Source organism: Hibiscus syriacus, unplaced genomic scaffold (assembly GCF_006381635.1).
Source record: "Hibiscus syriacus cultivar Baekdansim isolate YM2019G1 unplaced genomic scaffold, ASM638163v2 tig00111841_pilon, whole genome shotgun sequence".
Lineage (NCBI taxonomy): Eukaryota > Viridiplantae > Streptophyta > Magnoliopsida > Malvales > Malvaceae > Hibiscus > Hibiscus syriacus.
In genome coordinates this window covers 23,715-35,558 of record NW_024063196.1, presented here as the reverse complement: position 1 = coordinate 35,558, position 11,844 = coordinate 23,715, and the positions used below count along the sequence as shown (strand labels likewise).

The window sequence follows — 11,844 nt, the reverse complement described above, 5'->3', positions numbered from 1 at the left end:
GATTTAAAACACACGCTTTATTTATAATCGAGATTTTTTTTATTTCTTTAATTCTTGGGACTATAATTTTACCATGCTTAAGTATCACAATTGATTCTAATATGTTGATTTGCAGTGGATTTGTTTTTTGAGTTTCTTTAATTTTAGCAAACTAAGAGATCCTGTTGTAGATACATAAGGGAACCAATTACTATTGAACATTTAAACTCTTAACATTACTTTGGCAATTATTTATTTTTGTATTATTTTTTGTGTAATCGTATTTGGAGCAATTTTGTATGTAATATCTACTATGATTCCAGGTATAATAGTCATAAACAATCATAAACTTTCTTCACTTTTGCCCATAATTCTTTTTGTTAGCTATATTTTATTTATTTTTTGTCTGATAAGGGTGGATATAGTTTTTTTTTGTATTTTTAAATTAAAAAGTTTTAGGGTAAATTTGATATAAAATCATTGTTTAATGGGTGGATATAGTTTTTTTTTCTATTTTTAAATTAAAAAGTTTTAGGGTAAATTTGATATAAAATCATTGTTTAATGACTTATTTGATGATTTAACAGTAGTTTAAAGGTAAAACTAAATATTAACATTTTTTATTAAAGCTGTCACGTTATAAATTTGACGGAGATAACAGCGGAGTATTTATTTTGTTATAAATCGGTAAGTTAGTGGTTAATTTGTTACTTTTAAAACTTCAATGGGAAAACAAAAACTTACTCAAACATTAGTGAGCATTGGTGATATTTACCATTAAAGAAATTAGCAAAATGTCACAAATAATTTAAAGAAATTATTTTATTAAGAATAAAATATTATAAGTATTGATGTAAAAAAGTAATTTTGATTTAGTGTTGTCTCCTCCTTTTTGCTTCCGCTCTTAACAACACTATAATGGAATTTGGAATCCCAAAACTTCACATCAATTGTGACATTTACTTGTTGAATATTTAATCATGTAGTAATTACATAGTCATGAATCTGCCCCTCTTCTTTATCCAAGGGGAAATATTAATAAATTAATTAATTCCATTAAAAAAGGGAAAATAATTATACAAAATTTAATTCGAGATTTAATATTAATTGTGAATAAATAATCTTTTATCAGTACATTAAAGATTTGATTAACATAAATAAATAATGATGAGTTAAAGAATAATTATTTTAAAATTTGGCATCAAAATTATAAAAAAAGAAGGTTTAAAGGATTTGAATAGAAATCTGAACTTATTGTGCTGGTAATTGGTCCATCCATGTGTAAAATTAACAAAAAAAAACTATTCAATCAAAGATCAATTCAAGTAAACATATTAAAAAGGATGATATTGGAAGGGTGATTTGTCATTTTGCCTGGTTTTTCATGATAAAAACAAGAGTTGAAGCTCCATGAAAACAATTTTGATTTGAGTCCCCAAGTTTTCATACAAACTCTCTTTCTATATGATGAACATGGATGATGTTGATAAAGTTGATGATGCGATGCTGCCTGGTTTTCGATTCCACCCAACAGATGAAGAGCTCGTTGGATTTTACCTAAAGAAGAAGATTCAGCAGAAACCATTGCCCATTGAGCTCATTAAACAAGTCGACATTTATAAATATGAACCCTGGGACCTTCCAAGTCTCTTTTCTTTTTCTGTTTGGCTCCCTAGAAAATTTTCTTACTTTTGGCCCTATTTTTGTATGAGCAGAGCTGGCTGCATCAGGGGAGAAAGGGTGGTATTTCTACTGTCCGAGGGACCGAAAATACCGGAATAGTTCAAGGCCTAACAGTCACCGGAGCTGGGTTTTGGAAGGCAACCGGAACAGATAGGCCTATATACTCGTCTGATGGCACAAGATGTATTGGCTTGAAGAAGTCCCTTGTGTTCTACAGAGGCAGAGCTGCCAAAGGGATGAAAACCGATTGGATGATGCACGAATTTCGGCTTCCGTCGATATTGGACTCAACGTCGCCGAAGAAGCTCTTGGACAAAACCTTTCCTGCAAATGTAATGATCCTTGAATCATATTTTTTGCTATGTCGTTTGATTATGAAGTATTTGAAAAAATTATTTGACTTGTTCCCAACAGGATGCATGGGCCATTTGTAGGATATTCAGAAAGACCAGCGCCATGGCTAGATGTGCACATTTGTCGGATTTCAATCCGATCCGGATCGGTTTTTATCCGATCCGGTTTTTTCCCATAGAAAAAAAACCGGTTTATAAAATAACAGGTTCGGTTTCTAACCGGTTTGGAGGGCCGGATATCCTAACCGGTGTAACCGGTTTCGGTTTTAAAAAAACTGGTTTTTTTAAAAAACCGGTTATAAAAAAACCGATTTTAATATTCCAAATTGCTCATAGGGAACCGATTCCCCCCAAGGGGGTACCGATTCTTCACTGAATGGTTTGGCTCCGAGATTTCCAGAATGCTCGGAGGGAACCGATTCCCCCATAGGGGGTACCGATTCCCCCTATTCAACGGTCGAAATATTTGAATTTTACACTTAGGGAACCGATTCCCGATGAGAGGAAACCGAATCCCTATGAGAGGGTACCGATTCCCCCACGCTCCAAGCATTTTTATTAAATGTTTTCACACTTAAACCGCTATATTATCTTCATTAATTATCACTAACGTTCAGAAGTGATTCAAGGTGTATTTAAGCAAGCTTAGAAGCCATTGATCAAAGAAAAAAAACATCAAGCAACTAGAATCAAGAGAGAATCAAAGAGAAAGCATCAAACCTCAAGTTCGATAAATTCAAATACTTAATTGAAATACTTAATTAACTCAACATAATTGAAATACTTAAATACTTCCAAGTTTGATAAATTCAAATACTTAAAAACTTCCAAGTTCGATAAATTCAAATACTTAAAAACTTCAAGTTCGATAATTGAAACAAGTTTACGATAATTGAAATAAAGTTATAAAATAAACTACATTGCCATCTCTTCTTCATCATCTTCGCCTTCTTCGTTTGGAGGGGATATTCCAAGTTCGACTTCTTCAATGTGTAAGTTTGCTTCCAAATCGGCATCAATTGCATCTTCTAGGGTGGTGATATGTTGCTTACGAGCCGCTCCATCCAAATAATCCTTTAAACAAATGCATACTTCCACCGACTCGGGACTTAGTCTTGATCTCCGTTGCGATATAACCCTGCCACTAACAGAAAAAGCGGATTCTGAAGCTACCGTAGAAGCTTGGACGGTTAGTAAATCACGGGCCATGGCGGCTAGAATCGGAAATTGTGCTTCCTTTTCTTTCTACCAAGCCAAAATATCCAAACTTTCAAACTCTTCAAATGTCATTTTTGATAGAAAATCGCATGACATGTAATTTCCCAACTCGCTACTTGGGGTGATAGTACGTGATCGTTTGGATTGGGAATTTACAAGAGTGTTAAAAAGATTCAAATTTATGTTACTTGGACGTCTACTAGATGATTCCACATTCATTCTCATTTGATCGTGTATTACACTACTTGATCCGTATTTAGTTAAATAAATTGCAAACATGTCTCGAAAACATTTGTTAAAATAATTTATTTGGTTTTGGACAAAGTTGGGTTCATCATCGGTTAGATTAAAAGCAAACACAATTTGTTCAATTAGTGTTTCAACCCCACCAACATTTAACGTTGGGTTTAAAGCGGCGGCACAAGTAAAAATGGGGGGAATCTCCTTAAAATATTTTAAAAGTTTTTCCTTCATTGCAAAGCCAATTTCTTGAAAAACTTCGGTTTCAAATTCAAAGTCATTTAGTCGGGTAGCCAATAAAATATTTGATTAAGAACCAACGGGCTAGTAGGGTAATAAACACCGGATAAAAAAGTTGTTGCATTTTTAAAAACCTCAAGCAAATCGGTTATTTTGGCTATAGTTTCCCAACTCGAATCCAGATAAATGTTTGGGACATGACCCCTCTCGAAAAGCCGATCGTGAAATGTTTGCAATGTTTCCCTTTGCCTTAAGGCAGTATGCATCATCATCCAAGTTGAGTTCCAACGAGTTGGACAATCCAAATTAGGACCCAAAGCTTTTTTATTAACGGACTTACAAAATCGTTTATAATCATTTAGTCTTTTGTTGTTGTTACAAAGAACCGATTTTATCATTGTTTTAAATTCTAATCTAATCGGCTCAATAACCTCCAAACCGGCTTGCATGGATAAATTAATTATGTGTGCAACGCAAAGGGTATGAAAAAACGCACCGTCTAAAATCGGTGAAAGTAATATTTTCAATCTTGGAACCGCGTTTGTATTATTCGATGCATTATCAAAGGATATAGAAAAAACTTTATTTTCTAATTTATAAAGACAAATTACTCTTTTTAAAAGTGTAAATAAATTAGCACCGGTATGCGGCTCACCGAATAATTCAAACGCGATTGTTCTTTTCATCATTTGCCAATTATCTTGATCTAACCAATGTGACGTAACGGCTAAAAAAGAATTTCCGGTATTATGAGGGGAACTCCAAACGTCACATGTAAGCGACACACCATAACGGTGTTCTTGGAATCCTAAAATCATTTTTCCCTCGCCGTACGCCACATTTTTATAGCATCTCTTCTAAGGGTAGTACGACTTACTTGAGTATAACGTGGTTGCATTAGTTGTTGAATTGTTGTCGTGAAATCTTCATCATCAAAGTGGTCGAACGGCAATGCTTTTGTAATCACGAACTTTGTAAACGCTTCTCGTAATTTTTCGTTGTCGTAAACAAAAACACCACCTTGCGGTGTAAGATTCGATTGACTAGGATCCGATCTTGAGCGAAGTGCCTTGCATGATTTTGTCAAATGGTTCTTCAACGTTGTGTTTCCTTCCGATGCAAGAAACTTTAGACAAAGTTTACAACGCGCCCTCCTCGAGCCATTTGACATCTCACATAAATCGTAGTAATCCTAAGTGTCTTTGTTTCGAGTGTGTTCGATCACTCTCACGACTTCAAGGTTTCCCCCGACGGAAGATTCAGCCGTGTTACTCATGATGAACAAAAAATTACAAAAATAAGATTTGAGAGATGTTTAAGTGTTGTGTAATAAGATTTGAGAAATTTGTAATCAACCAAATACATCCCCAACCTATTTATACATGTTTAGGGTGGTAAAATGGTAATTATTTAAAGAAAAAACGGTCAAAAAACGGTCACAAAATCCCCCCACATTTGTCGGATTTCAATTCGATCCGGATTGGTTTTTATCCGATCCGGTTTTTTCCCATAGAAAAAAAACCGGTTTATAAAATAACCGGTTCGGTTTCTAACCGGTTTGGAGGGCCGGATATCCTAACCGGTGTAACCGGTTTCGGTTTTAAAAAAACCGATTTTTTTAAAAAAACCGGTTATAAAAAAACCGATTTTAATATTCCAGATTGCTCATAGGGAACCGATTCCCCCCCAAGGGGTACCGATTCCTCACTGAATGGTTTGGCTCCGAGATTTCCAGAATGCTCGGAGGGAACCGATTCCCCCATAGGGGTACCGATTCCCCCTATTCAACGGTCAAAATATTTGAATTTTACACTTAGGGAACCGATTCCCTATGAGAGGAAACCGATTCCCTATGAGAGGGTACCGATTCCCCCACGCTCCAAGCATTTTTATTAAATGTTTTCACACTTAAACCGCTATATTATCTTCATTAATTATCACTAACGTTCAGAAGTGATTCAAGGTGTATTTAAGCAAGCTTAGAAGCCATTGATCAAAGACAAGAAACATCAAGCAACTAGAATCAAGAGAGAATCAAAGAGAAAGCATCAAACCTAAAGTTCGATAAATTCAAATACTTAATTGAAATACTTAATTAACTCAACATAATTGAAATACTTAAATACTTCCAAGTTTGATAAATTCAAATACTTAAAAACTTCCAAGTTCGATAAATTCAAATACTTAAAAACTTCAAGTTCGCTAATTGAAACAAAGTTTACGATAATTGAAATAAAGTTATAAAATAAACTACATTGACATCTCTTCTTCATCATCTTCGCCTTCTTCGTTTGGAGGGGATATTTCAAGTTCGACTTCTTCAATGTGTAAGTTTGCTTCCAAATCGGCATCAATTGCATCTTCTAGGGTGGTGATATGTTGCTTACGAGCCGCTCCATCCAAATAATCCTTTAAACAAATGCATACTTCCACCGACTCGGGACTTAGTCTTGATCTCCGTTGTGATATAACCCTGCCACTAACAGAAAAAGCGGATTCCGAAGCTACCGTAGAAGCTTGGACGGTTAGTAAATCACGGGCCATGGCAGCTAGAATCGGAAATTGTGCTTCCTTTTCTTTCCACCAAGCCAAAATATCCAAACTTTCAAACTCTTCAAATGTCATTTTTGATAGAAAAACGCATGACATGTAATTTCCCAACTCGCTACTTGGGGTGGTAGTACGTGATCGTTTGGATTGGGAATTTACAAGAGTGTTAAAAAGATTCAAATTTATGTTACTTGGACGCTACTAGATGATTCCGCATTCATTCTCATTTGATCGTGTATTACACTACTTGATCCGTATTTAGTTAAATAAATTGCAAACATGTCTCGAAAACATTTGTTAAAATAATTTATTTGGTTTTGGACAAAGTTGGGTTCATCATCGGTTAGATTAAAAGCAAACGCAATTTGTTCAATTAGTGTTTCAACCCCACCAACATTTAACGTTGGGTTTAAAGCAGCGGCACAAGTAAAAATAGGGGGAATCTCCTTAAAATATTTTAAAAGTTTTTCCTTCATTGCAAAGCCAATTTCTTGAAAAACTTCGGTTTCAAATTCAAAGTCATTTAGTCGGGTAGCCAACAAAAATATTTGATTAAGAACCAACGGGCTAGTAGGGTAATAAACACCGGATAAAAAAGTTGTTGCATTTTTAAAAACTTCAAGCAAATCGGTTATTTTGGCTATAGTTTCCCAACTCGAATCCGGATAAATGTTTGGGACATGACCCCTCTCGAAAAGCCGATCGTGAAATGTTTGCAATGTTTCCCTTTGCCTTAAGGCAGTATGCATCATCATCCAAGTTGAGTTCCAACGAGTTGGACAATCCAAATTAGGACCCAAAGCTTTTTTATTAACGGACTTACAAAATCGTTTATAATCATTTAGTCTTTTGTTGTTGTTACAAAGAACCGATTTTATCATTGTTTTAAATTCTAATCTAATCGGCTCAATAACCTCCAAACCGGCTTGCACGGATAAATTAATTATGTGTGCAACGCAACGGGTATGAAAAAACGCACCGTCTAAAATCGGTGAAAGTAATATTTTCAATCCTGGAACCGCGTTTGTATTATTCGATGCATTATCAAAGGATATAGAAAAAACTTTATTTTCTAATTTATAAAGACAAATTACCCTTTTTAAAAGTGTAAATAAATTAGCACCGGTATGCGGCTCACCGAATAATTCAAACGCGATTGTTCTTTTCATCATTTGTCAATTATCTTGATCTAACCAATGTGACGTAACGGCTAAAAAAGAATTTTCGGTATTATGAGGGGAACTCCAAACGTCACATGTAAGCGACACACCATAACGGTGTTATTGGAATCCTAAAATCATTTTTTCCCTCGTCGTACGCCACATTTTTATAGCATCTCTTCTAAGGGTAGTACGACTTACTTGAGTATAACGTGGTTGCATTAGTTGTTGAATTGTTGTCGTGAAATCTTCATCATCAAAGTGGTCGAACAGCAATGCTTTTGTAATCACGAACTTTGTAAACGCTTCTCGTAATTTTTCGTTGTCGTAAACAAAAACACCACCTTGCGGTGTAAGATTCGATTGACTAGGATCCGATCTTGAGCGAAGTGTCTTGCATGATTTTGTCAAATGGTTCTTCAACGTTGTGTTTCCTTCCGATGCAAGAAACTTTAGACAAAGTTTACAACGCGCCCTCCTCGAGCCATTTGACATCTCACATAAATCGTAGTGATCCCAAATGTCTTTGTTTCGAGTGTGTTCGATCACTCTCACGACTTCAAGGTTTCCCCCGACGGAAGATTCAGTCGTGTTACTCATGATGAACAAAAAATTACAAAAATAAGATTTGAGAGATGTTTAAGTGTTGTGTAATAAGATTTGAGAAATTTGTAATCAACCAAATACATCCCCAACCTATTTATACATGTTTAGGGTGGTAAAATGGTAGTTTTTAAAGAAAAAAACGGTCAAAAACGGACACAAAATCCCCCCAACGGCTAGTTTTTTAAACCCAGACCGGTTTTTTTTTCCGGATAAAAACCGGTTTTTTAACCGGTTTTTTTCAAACCGGTTTTTTATCCGGTAAAAAAACCGGTCTAGGTTTTTTCTCCAAACCGGTTAAAATAACCTGTTTAAAAAAATCCGATCCGGTTAAAAAAAACCGGTTTTTCCCAAATCCGGTTTCGGATATTTTTTTCGCAAAATCGGATATTCGGATTTTTTGTGCACCCCTAGCCATGGCTCAAAGAGCTCTTTCCCACCCTTGGATATCCTCATTGCCAGAGATTGTACCATCTGATATACTTCACCATGGTCGGTTCGGAAAACATTTCTTGCACGACTGAAATCAGAACCACCAAGCCGTTAGGCAACAACGGTGAACTGCAACAAGGCTACACTGCTGGTTTTTCGGCTCTACATATTCCCACGTATAAACCATTTCATCAGACAGTTTACAGGCCATCTGCATTTCATGTCTCCAACGGAGAACTTCATAACAACTTGATGTTTTCTCAGCTTGACATGTCTGGATCATCCACCGAGGGCATTATTGATGCCTCTTCCCTACTGTCGAGTCCGCCGATAATTGCCAATGTTAGCAAGGACTCAATGAGTACTGATTTCAGAGGGAAACAACAGGAATACAGTGGCTTCTCGATCGGCTTGCCCCTAGATATGCAAGGTAATGGAGGTGTAGTGGAAAGCGAGCAAGGAACGACAAAGAACTCAGATTCAATCCTGGATTATAACCATTTACCGATGTGCTTTCCTTTTAGTTTGCCTCCAAATGTGACGGATCCATTGGATTCACCGCAATGTCTTAGTGAAACGTCCACCACTTGTTCAACTGATAACGCTACACTTGAATCAACAGCATAACTATTTCCAGCATTGTTGTACAGTTTTGACATATTCCTTGTTATATGTATTGTTTGTATAAAGATATTATATCTGAAAAATAGATTTAAGGTTCACATTTAGGATGGAGTAGGGCTTAAACAAATGTGTTGTTTCCATACCATCAAACATAAAGACCAATTCAAACCTTCACGAGCCGAGCAACGGTCTACAATGGTCGAAACTCGAAACATAACTTCTAAGTTCCAGAACTGTGACTAGAGATCATGAAAACTATCTTGTTGCAGCTTTGTAAGGGAAAGCTAGCCACACATGAGCAGGCTACGGTTACAACCATATTACATTTCTGTCAACCAGGAACCGGAGACCAAATCCTTAAACAATAAAACCAAATATAGCATGCAAACCCAACTGAAGATTCTTTTTGCTAAAGTTGACTTGAAACACCTAAAACTCTAACCAATTCTTATTTAGGGTTTGGGGTTTAGAGATTCAAAAGCAGAGGTTAACACATCAGGGTTCAAGGATGAAACAAAAGCAAGATTAGTGCCTAATAAAAGAAACCACGTCAACAAAATAACACCATCATTAAACGATAACTTCACAATCGATACATCGTCAAGTGAACAAGCAGCAAACCGATCAGTATGAAACTAACTAGTAGGAAATAAATCAAAACTCGATTCCACAGTTTCATCAATCACCATGATAACAAAAAAGAATTTCTAACAGGCAAAATCCAACAAACCAAACACAATTCGGCTTTCATCAGCAATAAAATTTCTAGCTCTTTGAGGATTGCTTTTCCTTTGCCTTCTGGATTTTGAGTACCTTCTTCACAATCTTTTGTTCTTCAACCAAGAAGGCCCGGATTATCCTTGGATAATAAAAACAGGAAGATATAAATAAGAATATCATCAATTGCCTCAAACAAACAATCAATAACCATTTAATAGTTGGTAAATAATGCACATAGTTGTACCTTTCTCTAACAGCGCTGCCTGACAAAACACCACCATAGGCACGATTCACAGTCCTTCGGTTCCTAGGCAATCGCGATCGCTTGTATTCAGCAGGCCTCAAGTGAGGAATCTGCATAAAAGTTGTATAAGAAAGCCATGAGAACAAGCTCAAAACTTTGCTGCTTGAGTTCAATCAACCACATATTCATGGAGAATCATTAAATAACCACTCAAAATGTAAAATAAATATGGCATAGCGTTAAAAAAAATAAACCCAAACTTCCTATACTGAAAAAAGGCTTTACATTTCTACAAGAAATACAACAAGTATAATAAAATCAAGCACCACAGTTCGTAAACTGCTTCAAATTGATATGCAATAAAGCATTCCACCATGAACAAATAAAAATGACTACAATGATCAACATTTAGCACCATTTCCTATTTTTTACGAACACACCAGTATTTCTGGAATTCAAACCGTTAAAACATAGTAAGCTATAACTTCAACACTAAGCTCAAAAGAAAGTAGAAATCCCATTTATGACTAGTATTTCACATTCTATAAAGCTTAGAACATAAAAGTATAAAAAGAGAACTAAGCTCAACAGTATCATTAATAAATGTTTAACTCGAAACAGAAAGTTCCAAGAGCAAACATGAAAAATGAACATAACAGTATCATCATTTTTAGCAACCAAATAAACAAAAAGGTATCTACATTTCACACTTACTTGATTAACCTAACAATAAAAAATGAAATTTCGAACTAAAAAATCCAACTTAAATTAAAAAAAAAAGCGAAAGAACTTACACCCTGAATTCGCTTTCCAGTAACAGGACACTTAGGCCCACTTGCTCTCTTCTTAGTAGTCTGATAAACCAATTTCCCACCTTCAAAAACAAAAAACCATCATTATTTCATGCAAAAACTTGAAGAAAAAAAACGACAACAGAGCAGCCGAAGCGGCATCATTTTTGGAACTTCAAGACTTACCGGGGGTCTTAACGACACGGTGTTGATTTGATTTGGTAGCATAGCTATGGCGAGTACGATAAGTGAGCCTTTGAACCATTTCTCTTAGGGTCTTATTTTCTCACCTCTGGTTTTAGAAAGAAATGCCAGAGACAGACGATAAGGCCTAAGCGGCTGAGATTTGGAGAAAGAGAATATATAAATAGGAATTCTTTTGTATGTAAGCCCTAGATCCTACGGCTATAATTTGGTCTTCTTTGATCTACGGTTGAATTTATAGTGCACGTGCGAATTTCTTTTTAAAGATAAAATAAGCGATTTTTTTAGTTAATTATACTTATATTCTAAATTGGTCGTTAAATTTTAATATATTTTAATTGAGTCCTCAAATTTTTAATACCCTTTCAATTGTGTCCTATTCTCAATCTAGTAATATGTTTATGCTAAAATATAAGCTTGGGTTTAATAAGGAAATTAATCACGTGAAATATCGCAAGGTACTCGAGATTTACTCAGTTAAAGTTCATATAACTCTCAAATCGAATGAGCTCGATTAGAGCTTGAACTCGACGCGAATTCTGAACGAGTCGAAGCAAATTACTTGATATCAGTGGTGTATCCACAAATTTAAAAATAAGGGTTCAAAAATTTTTAAATTCTTTTTTCCAACAAAATGGGTATACAAAATTTCTTATTTTCTTCTCCTTCCCTCAATATATTAAACTATATTTAATAATTTATCCAAAATAATGGGTATGCACTTGACCCTTAGGTAATCAAGTGCATCCGTCTCTATTTGATACATGACTCGAAAAGCTAGCGAGAAACTCAAAAAAATAATA

At 35.4% G+C, this 11,844-nt stretch overlaps 1 protein-coding gene and 1 pseudogene across 1 annotated transcript; one reads left to right on the top strand and one right to left on the bottom strand.

Moving 5' to 3' along the window:
* The first annotated feature begins 1,443 nt into the window (after positions 1–1,443).
* LOC120172034 lies at positions 1,444–9,085 on the top strand (annotated as a pseudogene).
* A 720-nt stretch (positions 9,086–9,805) lies between these two features.
* Positions 9,806–11,185, bottom strand: LOC120171983 (60S ribosomal protein L34-like). The gene is made up of 4 exons (XM_039179572.1): positions 11,024–11,185; positions 10,841–10,920; positions 10,047–10,156; positions 9,806–9,941 (listed from the first exon to the last, which is right to left on the bottom strand). The coding sequence occupies exons 1-4, from the start codon at positions 11,100–11,102 to the stop codon at positions 9,848–9,850; spliced, it is 363 nt and encodes a 120-aa protein (XP_039035503.1). The 5' UTR covers positions 11,103–11,185; the 3' UTR covers positions 9,806–9,847.
* Between the last annotated feature and the right edge of the window lie 659 nt (positions 11,186–11,844).